The sequence below is a fragment of the Tetrao urogallus genome (assembly GCF_951394365.1).
Source record: "Tetrao urogallus genome assembly, chromosome: 10".
Taxonomy (NCBI): Eukaryota; Metazoa; Chordata; class Aves; order Galliformes; family Phasianidae; genus Tetrao; species Tetrao urogallus.
The window spans coordinates 7,860,626-7,877,313 of NC_136823.1; the positions used below are offsets into that span (position 1 = coordinate 7,860,626).

At 36.7% G+C, this 16,688-nt stretch overlaps 1 protein-coding gene across 1 annotated transcript in view; it reads left to right on the forward strand.

Moving 5' to 3' along the window:
* Positions 1–16,688, forward strand: part of CACNA2D3 (calcium voltage-gated channel auxiliary subunit alpha2delta 3) — a gene marked incomplete at both ends in the record, with an annotated part of 393,832 nt that overhangs the window by 283,450 nt on the left and 93,694 nt on the right. Inside the window, 2 exons of the mRNA XM_079540355.1 lie at positions 3,754–3,828; positions 16,175–16,258. Of these exons, the coding sequence (XP_079396481.1) occupies positions 3,754–3,828; positions 16,175–16,258 (159 nt within the window). The remainder of the gene's footprint in view (positions 1–3,753; positions 3,829–16,174; positions 16,259–16,688) is intronic.

Sequence of the window (16,688 nt, forward strand, 5' to 3'; positions counted from 1 at the left end):
GATATAATATTATTTATTTGGCATTTATGTATGCAAAATGAAAACTAGAGGGCAATTCCATGTTTATACTGACTTAGCTCCATTGTGTCACCCATTTTCCTCAGGAGTTTTACCTTTGTATAGCCAATTTTTCCTGCCAAAATTAATGTATGGCTTCATCTTTGATTTTCTGCACATCTCAGTGTGCTCTAGGAGGTCATCTTTAATAAAACAAATGAGGCGATTCAACCACCCAATATAAGCAGAATACCACACAAAATAACAAGAAATCAGTGCAGAAGATTTGAATATTTTTTTATTAAGAGAATACAAAACTCTTGCCTTTAGGATTCCCCTCCATGTATCTTTCCTGTACCAAACTAAATTAGGGCAAGCAATGCATTCCAGCAAATGCCCAACCAGACCAGTGTTTCTTTCCCTCTTACATAGTCTTCATAAAATATTTTCCCGCTATGTAGTTTTTCAAAGTCAGCAAAAATTCTACATTAAATATTTTTAAAATCAAATTTGCAGAACATGCAGCACTTATTTAAACAACAACAAAAAAAGTAACACTAAAAAAAAAAAGTAAAACTAAAAACAAATTTCAAATCCATTCTAATTTTAATGCACTGGCAATTAGCAAATGATTTTGTAGATCAACATGCCACATTTGGGTGGTTTAAATTAAATAAGAATTTGATTTTTAAAAAAGACAACATAAAATAATGAAAATTATATTGATATGGTGTATGGCAATAATTTCTTGAAACTTTCATCCCACTGGGATAGACACTATGCAAATACAGAACAGAAAGGCTGTCCTAACTGGAAAGGAATTTGCGGAGTGTGAGAAGAGGCAGCAGATGACACCTTAGTAGCAGGATTTAGTGAAGAGAGACATTCCAGGTCAGGATAAATAACAGTACAGTCTCAATACAGGAACCACTGAGTTAATTAACTTTTGTGTATGCAGAATCACTAGAAGGTGGCAGAGAAAAGGATTGCATATGCTAAATCTGGAGCAATGAAAATCTTTGTTGTCACCTTCCCATAAGCTAAGAGTAGAACAAGTTTCATTTGCAATGAAAAGGATGAACAATGTTGTAGTAACTGAAGGTATGACTGGTGAAAGCCTGGCTGTTCATGGCTATATAATAATGTCCAAATCACAGAGATATTATTCAGAAGGCTTCTGTAAGATTTGGACATATTCTGAATATACACAAAGTATAGAGTGAAGGCCCTGAATGACAGGTACTGCAGCAGATTTATTCAAAGTGATTCAGAAAAGGAGAAGATAGGCAAGGAGATTAAAATTTTTGGTTTATTCATAAGATATAATATTTTTAAAGACTTAGCTTTCTGAGGAAGTAATATACAATCCTGTTTCTAAATACAAGACTATTTGAAAGTACATTTTATACTGCAGGATGTAAGGCAAGAGAAGATTATTACAAGAGGCATCAATATCATGCAATACAATTATGTTAGTGAAACCATTTGAGTTATAACTTCCAGTCTCACATACCATAAACATTTCTGAACAGTAAAAAGACCATGCAATTGCAAGAGCATAATCGCCCCTGGGACCCATTCCTGTAGAGGCAGTATGTGAAATAAAATTCACACAGGGATATAAAATGATTGGTTGGAAATAGAATTCTGCTGACCTGGAATTCTCTCAGCTTGGATGAGATGGGTTTTATGCTGAGGAAGATGAATAATAACAATGAGCTATTTTCAGCAGTCATTTTCCAGACTAAACTTCCCCAGATGTCAGTGGGAGTTTCTTCTTAATAAGGTAGGGTTGGATTTACTTTTCATGTGCCGTTTTACTGTTACAAAATTTTTTCGTTTCTCAATCAGTTTGTCATTTACAGAGTTCAAGCTTAAAAGTGGCAACACAGCTGTAAGCAATACTCTCTCTCGAACCAAAGCATTTTATGTGCAAAGTATACAGTCTCATGTATTGCACAGCACGCAAATACTACCCTTGCTGTGCTGGTATACTTCAAATTGGCAAATGCTTTTTATGCTGTGAAGTGTACCACCCACATTTGTTTTGTTACCTGACATCCATTGCTTGGACATCATTCTGCAGTTATCAACACAGGCAGTTATACTCAAGATCTGATATTTAGCCAACAGCTAGTTCACTTGTCATACTATAATAGGTAAAATATGTCCACTGTTATTATTTTGGTTCTCCTTCCTTTATGAAGAGATGCCAAGAACATATCACCTTCTATTACTTTCATAGAAGTTTATTGCTTTAGGAAAACTGCTAATTTATGAAACAATCTTCTCTATAGGAGATACAGTTGACCATATACAATCATTCACAGACAGATATGGCATAAATCTACCTGGCATGTTTTCTCTATGACCTTGCCATAATGTAATACTCCGTTATATATTCCCAGAAAATTACAGAAGCCCATAGAGTTGCTGTCCTATTTATCTCTTAGAAATGATTCTAGCTTGTCAACCTTTCTCACATTGCTTCATGCCAGACAAAGTCCCGAGGATCCACTTCAGCAAAGCATTTAAGAATGGAGTAAAGTATGAGGAAATAAAAAAGAAAGCTTGAATTGAATTTAAACATCTTAGTAAGGCATATGGCTGAATAAAGACAGTTTTCTCTTTGCTCAACCAGATCGTTCACAGGGAACAAGGGAAATATTATGTTTTCAAAAGTTTGTTTGTTAGCAGGGAGAAACATGGAACAAACGCCAAAGCAAAATACTTCTGGGTTGTAGGTTTTCCTTTGTTTTGTTTTGATACCTCAACAAATCAAGATGCTTACATAAAGATATGGCTATTGAAACTGAATCACATTCACGTTGAGCAGTTTCACAGCTCTATGGAATGTCATATTATTTGGCTTCACAATTGGAAAGCACTGAGTGAGGATGCATAGCAAGCATGCCCTCAGCATGGCAGAAAGCAGTTACACACTGAAGCTGCAGAAAGATACTATATTAGCATCACAGTTATGCTAAGAAGGGATGTTCGAATGACCACGTGAATGATTTGCAGGTATATTTGGGCACTCGGTAGGTGCACTCAGCTGTGTAATGGACGTATTGTTAAAAGAGTAGTAGCATTATTTAAATAAGTTCAGTGTTAAATTTGATTATGTATCCCGTTAGGCTTCATAAAGCATTTCATTGCTCTCGTATAATGTCCCATAATTCCACTTGGTACAAACATGTAAATTAGATTAATTTCTTATAGGTCCATGCCTTCTTCTGTGTCTCCCAATGAATCTGAATTAACAGAGAGCTAAATGTAAATATCATCTATGGCAGGTCACTGCTTGATCAGTGTAACTGTACTTCCAGTATCATTGATTTGAGTGCTTCTTTTACAACATCACTTGAACAAACGAGGCAAACCAAACCTAGCTGCTCCAGGGAATGTGTGAAGGTGTCAGCATACCTTTGATTTGATACACGTTGTATGGGATGTGCTGTGTATGCGTATATATCTAATTCACTCCAAGGTACATAGAAGCGAGTGTCCTAGATAACAAAATATGTTTGTGACATTTTAAAGTTGTGCTATATGCTGAATTCATCACAACGGCAGGTTCTCATTTGCAAAAATGTCAGGGATCAGAGCTCTGCATATATTATAGTGAAATACTATGTGGGTACTGTTGTGAATATCATCTTTAAGCCCTGGATAACTGAATGTTTGCCTGCTTTTTGTTTAAGAATTCACTGTAGGCCATGCTAATTAGTATTTCTTTCTCATTTACTCTTACAGTTAGGTATTCATGGATATGCTTTTGCAATTACAAACAATGGATATATTTTGACTCATCCAGAACTTAGGCCTTTGGTAAGAATACTATTTACCAATTTATTTTATTTGAATATATACATTACACTTGTTTATCTTTTAATGTGAAGAATATATTCTTTTTTTTAAAGAAGCATCAGATGATGTACTTTATAATGCTTTATAGCACTTTGTAATGCTTGATAATTTACCTCTGGAAACAAAGATTAGCATAGAAAACATCATGGAAAATAAATATACTAGTTTCTGTAAGGGATGCAGATCTCTGTTGCTGCAAAATGGCAAAGCCAAAAATTGCTGTAATTACATTCATTTTACATTGAAATGGAATGCCAGAGTGCTCTATTGCTGTGTAATAACCCTTTTTTGCCATGCTAAAGTGTTAAAGCTAATTTAATATGTGTACAGAAATTTCAACAAAGCATACTTTTAAGCAAAATAAGGGCACTAGGGATATTCATACTAAAAGAGAAATAGCAGAAAATTCTGCCTTTAGTTACCCTTATCATTGTCTTTGCATTAATCACGGTAAGAAAAATAGAAGTGCCTGTTACGCAAATGTTTATAAGCCTAACACCCATGAGAACTGGTACATTCTTGATTGCATCATTGTTTAGTAACAGCACGTGCAAGTGTTCCATCACTATCAACTCTTAGTAAAGCATTGGTATTAATGATTCCACTTCTGTGTACACATGGATGCCATATGTGTCATAATTTTTCTTCAATCAAGAATATTGCTCATGGTGCTGGTAGAATTTCTCACAGACATGGAAAGGAAGACAGTATGTGCTTAGGATATGTCAAATTACTGACCAATAAGCAACATAATTCTCATAAATGACTGCTGAAAATTAACCCACTGTCAGAACCAGTCAGTTAAAATAGCATGCTTCAGTGACTATTTTTTGCTGAAATATTTTCTTACCTTCATGTTCCCTACAGATGATTTCCAGTAAAGATGAACTTTTATCCTATTGCTCTATGGGGAACAGGGCCTCTGCCATCCAAATATATAATGGCTAGGGAATAAAAAAACTTCCAGCCTCAGTAGAAGCAGTTTACTCTTAAGGAAGATAGCAAGCTCTGAATCAATCCCTAAGCATTTCCTCTCTTAATGCATTTTGTCTCTACAAGACAGTGCACACATCTCAAGCATATACTAACAGAATCTTCTGAATCCAATTACCAGCAGCGTCCAGCATGAGATTGCTCCTGAGGAAGATGCAGGAACTGAGTAAGAGGATGTAGGAAAGTCTCACAGTAGTTAGCATAACTCTTTAGCTTCAGATAGGCTTCTGCTCAGAAACATTTGGTTCTCATTTTTAAACATTAAGGCCTGTTAGAATGGATACTTCTGTTATCCATACTAACATACTCATTTTTGCAGTCAGCGTAACTTCTCTTAGTAATGATTTTTCCATATTGTAACTCTTTTATGCAGAGGTTTTATTTTTAATTCCGGTTTTAAATTTCATTAGAAGTAGTTTTCACGAACATGGAAAGCAGAAGCTCCTAATTTATCTTTTCTTTTCCATTTCTTACGTTGTGTAATGATTTGTAATGGATATCTCATTGAAACACCTCACCATAATAAACATCCAGTATTTTAAGTATTCCTGTAATATTTTTCTGTACTTGCTTTTCTACACAGTGTTGATGTATTCTCTCTATCTTTCTGACCTCTTTTTTGTCCTTTCTTCCATATTCTTTGCTTTCTTGACTGCTGAGCTCTATTTGGTAACTACAGCTGAGCAGAAGCAGCAGTAAAGGCTGCACAAACCTCATTAGAGCACATGGATTATATACAGAGATTTTTAGCACACCTTCAAGTTTCTTCTGCTGCATCTTCACTGCTTTTTGCCTTACCCATGTCAGGTGGCTGTAGTATAATTTTACTTTTAGCTCACACGCAGCTGTATCAAATACGTAAGCTAAGAATTGCTTAAAAGAGCAATTTTAAGGGCACATGAACTAGATGAGATGTGACTGTACTAACATTCTGTATGTATTGCTAACATTCTTGTTACTTGAAATTTTTTTAACCTAATGATGCTAATTGTCCTCAGCGATTAAAATGATGAAATAGATGCTGTTTTGCTATTGCATAAGCTTTTCATACGAACCTTTCTCTCTGTATGAAATACTACTGCACAGAGAAGTTGTCTCCAAAGTTTTGTAGCTGTTACAAAGGAAAATGTGATGAGATTGGTTTTACTTCATGATTGGCCACCACTACACTCACAATTTTTTTTCTAATCTCTGCATGCATTAAAAGTATTCATAGAGTTTTTGGCTCGTTGGTTGGTTTTTGTTGATGGATTTTTCCTCATTGGGTGGTGAATCCCATTTTAAAGTAGCATTCTAAAGTAGATACAAAGGCATTGGGGTTTTTTGATTGGTTGTTTTGTTTTTTTTTTTTGTTTTTATAACATTCCTCAGTTTTCATAGTATTAAAATCATGACCTTATCTTGATTTCTAAAAATGTAAAGGCTTTTTGAAACCTTCAGGTATGATAGATACATCTAGCAGCCTATATTTGCAAATCTCTAGGTATATGTATTCGAAATTTCCCTATTTACCTTACAAGAATTAGACAACACGCAATTGCTATATTGTGCTTTTTTCTTCTGGCAACTTACTTCAAGGATTGTTCCAAAAATAATAGCATATATTCTTTGTAGATTTTAATATACAGAAGGTAATAAAATCCAGGAACAGTGGATAGTTTCAATTATACTGACAAAGACTGCTGTCTGATTTCCTTATTTCTGCTGTGGTGGCATGTTTTTATGAGGCAGAAGTTGGTTTTCTGTTACTATCCCTAGCCCCAGCATACGTCTTGAAGGCACTTATTTCATTACCTTATACAAGAGTCTCTCTTTACAAAATCAGAGCATTGGGCAGTCGCCCATAAGCTGTCAACTTTAGGGAAGTCATTGTGATATATATTCATGGTCTGTTCATTTTATTTTTTGGAAGACTCATTTTTACCTCTGTGTTCTGTCAGTAGTGTATAATGGGAGTCTTTTTTTTTACTTCAGTGGAGTTTTTGAGAGTGAAGTGATTGCTGGCCTGAGCCCTTAGATTAATATTTCAGGACAAATCCTAATACCATTGTAACACTGGCAAAACACTCCATGAATGTTGTGACAATAAGTTTGTGAAAATAGGCAAATAAAAATAGAACTGGATAGCTGACAAAAGAGCTATCCCAAGATACAAGGGCTGCTCTGAAAGTAATGTCTCCTGTTTTATGATGTTGGCCCACTATATCAGAGGTGGATGTTGGTGGGATGGCAGTAAGGGTTGAACCTTCCCACCAACACCATTATGTTTTGTTGCCATGTGACAGATGGCAGCATAGGGGGCAGTCTGACAAAATGGCATCTGATGTGGAAGTGCGTATGAAGCAAAGGTGTGTCACTGAATTCTTCCATGCAGGAAAAAAAAGCACCCACTGATCATTCATCAATGCTGGCTGAAAATTTGTGGAGACCAGAGTGGATGTGAGCACAGTGAGGCAGCAGGTGGTGCATCTTAGCAGTGGTTACTGTGACAGTGGGTCATCTTTGCTGGTGCAGATCTTTTTGATAACAGCATGCAGGCTCTCGTTTCATGCTGGTGAAAATGCATAGCTTATGGTGGTGACTATGTTAAAAAACAGTGTTTTGTAGCTGAGAATAGTGAGAAAAAAATAGCATTACTGTGTTCTTTGTATCTGGTGTAGTTTCCATGGAATTAAATAGGAGGACCCATGTACATAAAATCATTTTGAATGGGTTGGAGTTTATGTTCAAGTACGTAAATTACTGACTTCATCCAAGCTTACATGCCGATATATTTTCCTATGATGATATAAAGCTAGAACATTGCTAGACTGCTGAACAGCTAACCCCAGTGGCTGCATCTGCTAGGTCTGAAGCTGACATGCTTCTTCTTAAGAAATTGTCGTATGGGGCACTGAGCTGACGAACAAGATAGGAGACACTCACTGGGGAAGACTGTTTCCTGTTGGACAAGTTTTTCATCTTAGACTAACCACTATATTTAATCTCTAAACTAGCTACATTTCTTTGCTGATTATTCTGCTGGTTTGTTTTAACGTGTTTTTCTTGGCCATTTCCTCTCCTATTTCTCCTGTTTCTTCTGCTGTTTCTTTGGTGTGTGTATGTGTGGTTTTTTGTTTGTTTGTTTGTTTGTTTATTATCTTTTTAAAATAAAATTGGCTTTCAGATAGGATGCACGGTTGCAGAGACATGATCAGATGATGGGACTAATCGCATTTTGGAGGTTGAGGTGGAAAGTACTTTCCAAGAGTAACATAGTTGTAAAGGATGGTGACAGTTGTAGTCTTCCAAGTCAGTGCTGGAAGTTTTCAAGAGCAGCTATTGCCATGGGAGAACAGAAAAGGAATTTCAGTTGCAGTCTTCTCTCAAAGCCATTACTAGAGAGATGAGTCTTGACAAACAACTCGTTAGATCATGGAATCACAGAATGGCTTAGGCTAGATGTTAGGTTCCTAAATTTCCTCTCCTTTTACTTTAAGGCCATTTTCCCTCATCCTGACACTATGAGGCAGTGTAAAAATTCAGTCCCCACCCTGCTTATAAGCTCCCTTCAAGTACTGGAAGGCTGCAATGAGGACACTCAGGACTCTTCTTCAACCTAAACAAGCCCAACTCCGTCAGCCTTTCTGTATAGGAGAGGTGCTCCAGCCCTTTGATCATTTTCATGGCCTTCCACTAGACCCATTCCAACTGCTCTTTGTCTTTCTTGTGTTATGGGCACAGTACTTATTCAACCAATTCCTTATACAGCAAATATACGGATTTGAAGGGTGGCCTCTCCTAGAGATAAGGATGTAATGGGACCATGATAAAGGCTTTGCACAAGTCCAGGAAGACAACATCAGTAACCCTTTGTCCAATCATGTCATCGCTGCATCATAGAAGGCTGTTCCAAACAGCTCTTTCCTGTGCTGGGAGCCTGATAGCTAGGGTCATGATAAGTAGGGAATAAGGTATCCATGGAAATTCCTAAAACAAAACAAAAAAAGCAAAACAGAACAAAACAAAAAACAACCCTGTGAGGTCTTTCTTGTTCTACGATCGAACGCACTTTACCCTTATGCTTCATTTGCATAGAAACATGCTTTCTTACCCCTTTTTCTGCCCTTCTCTTCCCTATCACCCCTCAACCTGCGCCACCCCGCCTTCCCAACGGCTCCCGACGACCTTCCGAGCCGCCTCCCCACCGGGCTGCCGCTGCTTTGCCCTCCCCGTGCCGCCATCTCTCTCCTCCGGCGGGGCTGCCCCGCTGCGCTGCCGGGCAGCGGCCATGAGGTGGCGCCCCAGCACCGCCCGGCGGGGCGGCTTGAGCGACTTCGGGCTGCGGCTTGGGGTCGGGAAAGCGCTGAAAACTGCCCTTGTCCCCGTGCTGCTCTATCTCAAAGCTCTTTCTTATTACTGTCATTTTTAATTTTGTTTTTAATTGCAGAACAGTTGAGTAAGTTTAGTTTTTACTTTTTTTAACGTTATTTTTCATTTCGTGTTTAGTTTCAAAACTGACAAGTCCTTTTTTTCTTCTTCTCCTTCCCTCTTTTTCATGGTAATTCCAGAAACTATAGTTGAAGGTCATGTTTTTTCAAAAACAAAAGCCAATAATGCCATATCAAAATGTAACAAGTCATTATTTTCTACAGAGAGTAGTGGTGGTGGTGGAGAGAGGTGTTCTTAATTGTTTTCCAGGAGATAATTCTTTAAATCTTCTTTAAATCAATACAAATAGAGATTTTCTACTTAAAATGATGAATTTTTCTCAAGGAAAGAAAAGAATTCTTTGGGAGTTTAAGAGTGAATTTCTGAGGTTTTGAAGACAGTGACTTGGTTTGGAAAGGTCCCTGCACATGCTTTAAATGTGCACGAGGACACTTTTTTTCTGTAACTGTTATGCCAGCTTTCATTGCCTATTTTTTTGATATTTTGCTCACACAGTGGTACTCCATTAGCAGTTAAGATGCAAAATTTGTCATGTTACAGATTGTCAATGAAATGAGTGCATTGAAGGCAAAGGAAGGATAACAAACAGATGCTGCAGACTTTTTACATATACTTAAAAACAACTGCTGTGTTTGTTGTGGCTGATTGGTCCTTACAAAGCTGTCACTGCATTTTGTTAAATGGAGGTGCTGGAGGAAAATGCTCTCTGATGAAGGCATGGTGGAGTTACCGGGAAGTTAAAGAATGCCACTGAATGAGCATCGCCTGCCGGAATCACAGAGGGATACCTTTGTGAATCTGATCTCGTTGTAAGGGCTTTTACTTTTGCTCCACCATCGTAATATTTGTGTGGTTTTCAACAAAGAATAGCAGGACTGCTAGTAGCTTTTGTGAAGTCTGCAGATTTAGTGATTCGGAGCTGGCAGTAGGAGTTCTATTTCTGTTCAGGGAATAAAGAGGAATTTCATTTTCAGTAATTATCAGGTTCATTTAAGGTAGAATGCTCAGAGTTCCCAGCCAAGAAGCTTGGGTTCCTGACTAAAGAAAATGTACGTTTAAAGAAATGTATCTGTTACAGAATCAAATTGCTTATTTTATTCACATTCTACCATTATTTTTATAAAAGTAAAATGAGGACTGCTTTACCAATTACATGAGTCGATTATGATATCCCTTTCCCTAACCCAATAACATCAGTGATGGCTGAGGATTTTATAATGTTTCTGAATTGAAATTAAAGCTTTCTGTCCCCCCAAGGAAACTAAGGCAGATATTCCTAACGAGTATAAGATCTGGAAGACAAGTAGTGACAGTTTTCGAATGGCTGTATGTGAATGCACTTTTTATCACTGTAAACCAATTGACGAATTGTTTTCTTTAAAATGGTGCACATCTTTATTTGCTTCTGATCAGTATTAATTGGGAACGTTACAAGTAGAAATCAAAGCCCCTGAATATATTGTAATGCCTTCAATGGAATACATTGGCAGTTTAGCTGCCTGAATAATTTGCCATTTAAAACTTGTTGACTATCATGATATATTGCATTTAGCTGAAGGACTTGGGTGTATTTAAAGATCGCTAGACCAATATTAAGTCTTTTGTAGCTGTAAATTCTGGGAAAATTTGTTTCTCCTAATATAGAAAAACAGAGAAACGTGAGTCTCAGGGGAAACATTAATGCCCCACTTAAGCAGTGTTAGCCTTTCATAAGCAGCAAATCTCATTTCTCTCTGGGGAGTCCCGCCTGGAACGTAAGATAACCTACACTTACCCTTGCTTTATTCAGCGACTCCATAAAACTCTACAGCTGTAGCTGACAGCAGAATATTTAAATGATTTGAACAGTGTAAATGCCTCACGTTCATTTAAATAACTGAAGAATTCAATCACTTGAATGCCAATGATTATTCCTATTGGAGTTTACATTTTAAAAAAGACAGCCCATCTGAATCCCTGTGAGAGCATTAAATTGCTGTCTAATTAGAAGTGCAAAATTACATATATTTAAAAGATAATTAAGGGTTTGAAGGCTGTTGAATAACTGGTTGTACATATAAATGAATCACTGAAAATTTGTTAGCAATATGTGAAGCTTTCTTTTATACTTTGCTTTCAGCTTTGAAGTTAGGTATAACTGAGCTCATGGGTTAAAGTCTGGTAGTATTAAGATAAAGGCAGATGTTTTTAATTATTTCTACTCGAACCCCAAATAATTATAAGCAGCTGCCAGTTTTACATAATCCTGAATGATAAGGTCCTGAGAATGCAAATAAAATCCTAAATAGAGAGGTTGTTTTTTTTTCTTTCAGCTTAGTAAATTGCATACATGCTGCATTGCTAGTCAACTGCAATCCACCTGAAAATGCAAGCTCAGCCAATGTACTCTTTGTCCAGTCTGTAGATGTGTGACTTAAAGCTATTTTCTGTTCCCTTGCTTTTTACCTCCTGCTATGTATTTCCATATGTTGTTTCATCGATTCAACCATTTCTGCAGTATCTGTAATGCAAACACATATGTTATGGCTGTAAATAGAGAAATACATGTGGCACAAGATCTTTATTTTTTTTTATTTTGCTAGAAGGTTCTTCTGTGTATGTGGTACATTTGATTGCTCCTGCTTTTTCTCTTCCTGGAAAATTCAAGTTGTGTTATTCTCTTTACCCCAGTGAATGATATGGCTCCTGTTGTCAGCTTTTCTGTGCAGTGTTGCTGGAAATTTTATAGTGTGGCAGTTTTTCACTACTATCTGGCATGAAAAACGAGTCCAAAATAACTGTTTTTCACTGCCAACCATAACCTAGAAACTTCAGGATTAATGACTTAAATAATAGGCTTATCATGAAAGTCTCCCTTTGGAAAGAGAAGTTCTTTTCCTAAAGAAATCATAATGTTACTTAAAATTATATATTTTAAAAGGACCTTTGTACAGCAAGCAACTTAGTTTCTGACATGATACCCATGACTGCTTTACCAATTTTAGCTTTTGGTTGTCTTATTAGATACTTTCTCACTATCATATTTTTTCCCAGATGATTCCACGAATGGGGCTAGGCAAGTTCACTGAAGTTTAGTGATGTTTTAAGGCAATGTGAAGTTGCCCTGATGCTGTCAGAGCAACTCTCATACCTCCCAGTTATCCAGATGGAGCATTTCTGAGAAACTGCAATCACCTTAGACCCAAGGCTTGCAGCTGCTAAGATGTAGCTTGCTCCTTCTGTGATCAGATGGCTGTACTTTGACTTAATAAACACGTGGCTGTATTTAGTGCAGATGGTTTGGGACTGCTTGTGTTAAAAATGTATATATATATCAAAGAGCTTAAGAATGGCACATGTAAATGGTTGTATGGGAGGTGGTGAAAAAATGTGATTCAGTCCTTAAACTGTACATGTTGCACATTGTTTGAACGACCCAGTGCTGTAACAGTTTGGCCACGCCTGAAATAAAAGGTAGTCAGTAAGATAAAGCTCATTCTGATTACCAAATAAAATCGTTTCCCCTGTTCTTCCCACAAACAAAAGACTATTGGAGCTAGCACTGAATTCTGAGCAGACTAAAAGATTCTTTATTTGCAGTCCAGGTATTTAAAAAATTTCACTGGCTATCATATTTTTCAAGGTTTAACTACTCTATAATATCACCACACAATTTATATTGGCCTAAGTAGATTAACATCACACAGTCTAAATCTAGCTCTTTTCCTCATGCACTTAAATCAGTGCAATTTGGTAGAGCTCCTAGTTTCTATCTTTCCCAATGGGTTCCTTACTAATTTGTTTCAGTGCTTTATAGTAATCTTGCGAATGGGATTGGCTTCAGTCTTCAATCAGTATTTTATATTTCACCCAGGAGTCTCAGACAGAGATAAAAGTGAAGCTAGATTCAGTATACTACCAAAGAAAATGGCATAGATGAATGTCATTCTTAAAAGCTGGTGAATTGCTTCTATGCCCATGAATAACTTTTACTGAGAAATTAGTTTAGCAGTAAAAGTAGAATGAAACTAGAGAAGAATGAATTGTAGTTGCATGAAATACTTGACATCTGATCTCCTTGCATTTATGTTTTAGGTCATAGTTACATATGAATATGTAAATTTACTGTAAGGAGTAATCTTCACAAAAAAATAGACATGTAAGTAAAGATACCCAGATATAGAAATTACTGCTATTTTTGTTACCAGAACAAAATCCTGTCCTTGCTGGAAATTGAATTTTTATTTTCGCTGCCATTCTTTCCTGAACTATATCATAAACATATTCTTCACATATTGAACTCCTGTGTAGGAATTAACACTAGTCCCCTAAAGTGTAATAACAGCTTGAGAGGTTAGACTTCTTAGTACTTTATTACTTCCTGTCCTAAATATGGTTTAAGATCTGCACTTTCAGTTTATTCAAGTGTGTATGGAGTCTTCTGCTTGCTTAAGCACTGGGATTTTGGCTTGCTTTCTCCTTATCTGAATTTTTGAGACATGGATATTTCCATTTCTGGCTTTGCTGCAAAACTTTGAATGTTTTATGCAGCACTTCATTTGGTTGCTTTTGGATTTTGTTTTTGCTTTTTGCATGCACAATATGGAATCTATATAATTGAAATAAATAAAGCCCCCATAATCAATATGATACAAACAATTTATTATATACTCGAAGCCCACTTCTGCCGTCAGACACACAAGATCAACTCCTATTGTCATAAGTAAGGACTTGCACATGTGTCTGAGAATGCAGTATAACCCAGAAGCCCTTCAACATCTGTGGGTAAGGATGTAATTAAACATTGGACACAGTACAGGAGTTGTTTCACATTTGTTCTACTCAAATGATCCCAGTTAATTTCTACGTAACACTTTTCAGCTCTCAGTATTTTGGATCTCTACTTCCACAATTCCTATGCTGGTGTAAATAAATAAGACCAGAGCTTTGCTTGGTTAATTGATGCAGCCACAGAGAATAGGCATAGTTAGTTCTTGTAACGATTAAAGATAATATTGATATAGCTGCAGCCACAATTAGAGGTTTGCAAAGCATAGAAAGTTACCAAAATGAAGTCCTGCTCATGAAGCAGATGTTATCCTCTTCTTTTTATCCTTGTGAGATTTAACTATAGGGGCTTCCAAGTTTTGTACTTCGGTACTTGTGTATAGTTGTATAAGCTATCAGAGCATAGTGTGGAGCAAGAATTAATTGCAGCCATGAGATGCTTGAATTCACAATCTGGCATATGGACATGGACTGAAATGGGAAAATCTTTATATCTCTGAATATCCCATCTGTTGAATAGCATCAGCCCAGAAGAGGACACCCTGCTTGTTCTGAGAATGCAAACTTGTAGTAAAAGGGGCAGGGGCAGTAAAAATGCATGAAATTATTCTTCTGTTACATTCATATGAACTGTCAGAAGTCAGTCTGAGAGTTGCACCAACAGAGTAGTGAGGATTTTTTTATGAATGAGATTTTTTTTATGAGAATGAGAATTGACTCAGGATTTTATCCCGCATAGATTCCCAAAAGACTGATCAGTAAAAATAACTGTTTCCAAGTTCTTTTGAGGGAAATAATTTTGTACTAGCAGAAATATTACTGTTGTTCCAATATCTCAAAACCTGTGATTACAATTCAGCAGTTTTGTCATGCTTGTTTTTAAATACTGCTACCCTACAAAATCAGTGGTGAGATTCACATGAGAATAATTTAGAAAGGAAGGTATCAGGATTGGAGTAACCTTTCAAATGCTCAGAGACCAGGTCTCTATGGCCTCTCTGTGATGTGCAGACCAGGACTGCAAGTTCCTGCTGCAATGACCCCAGTGATAAACAGTACTGAGCACTTAAAGCTTTGATTGGTGGTATGGTTGGTCCTGCCCTGAGGGAGGAGAATCAGACACCTATTGTTCCTCACTATTGTTCCACACTCACCTCACTGGTGCAATCTCTATCCTATCGTTCTGTTTCTGAGGAGTTGCAGAATTGGAGTAATTCTCACAGTTCTCAGCACCTCTCATCATAACTCATGGAAAGACTTGTGGTCATCCTCTCCCTTATTTGCATAATAAAAGATAAATGGTCGTTATTCATATTGCACAGATCTGCTCCCATTTTTAAACATTTCAAATAGATTGTCATGTTTTTTCTTAACTGTTCACAGGCCTTCCTAAATACTTTTCTTCTTCCACTGATCAGGGTTTTTATTACGCTAGTGGGCTCACTCATTTGAATGTTCAGCAGAGGGCAGAATTTCCTATATTATAAATTCCCTAGTGTCAAATCAATTTGTCACTAGAATGTTTATTTAAAATGTGAGATTTACAGGGTAACAGTGACTAGTGATAAAAAAAAAACCTATAAATTATTAGTATATTACTTTTTTCCCATGAAGTTGTAGATAAAATGTAGTATCAGCAAATGTTAACACCACACTTCCCAAGACTTGCATCTTATCTTGTTTAAAGAGAAACGTGTAAACATTTTCTTGATAAGATTATAGCAAATATAACTTCCTGTACAGCTGAGATTGTTAGTTTGAGACATTTAACATAAACTATAAGAGGAAGGTCTCATGTAGGGTTCCATATGAGCTGAAAAGGTACAACTGCTGAATTTGACTTCTCTGTGTGTCCTTCATAACAGCTTCATATCATGGCAACAGATCACGCAAATAATCATGTATGAAGTATTTTTTTAGTGCACAGAGTATATTTTTCCAGCAGTGTTGTTCATTATCTATCAGTTAAGCTGCCTACTCTTTCAGGCGTAGTATTTCCGAATAAAATTAACATACATCCAAGTTAAAAAAAAAAAAAAAAAAAAACAAAAAACCACTTCTGTTACAAAATTTTTGTAGAGGGTGTGCTAAACATTTCATTCCTTTTTTATGCCAGTATGAAGAAGGGAAGAAACGAAGAAAGCCCAACTACAGTAGTGTGGATCTTTCTGAGGTTGAGTGGGAAGACAGAGATGATGTGGTAAGCGATATGTTTTAAAACCCTATCAGAAAGACTGTACATGGAAATTGTTCAAGTAGGAATCAGAGCAGCCACTTGACTGCTCTCAGAAAGGGAAAAGCAATAGTCCACTTTACCTGGTTCAGAATTTCGTAACTTTTTTTTACATATATATATAGGCTCTCATATGTAAATGCACATGAACCTCTAACATAGACTCCTTGTATGTTTGGTAAAATTCGTCGCCCAACTTGTATGCTCCTGTTGTATATTTTTACTGGACAACAAGAGAAAGAGAATATCTCTCTTGGGCCCATCTAGACATCTGCTGAAGCTCAGAAATGAAAGAGAGTGCCTAACTTCTCTTTAGGAGATCCCGCTTTCCTCAGTGAAATAATGAGAACTTTTTTCCTTAATGTACAAAATCCATATGAATAAGCAAATTGGATTC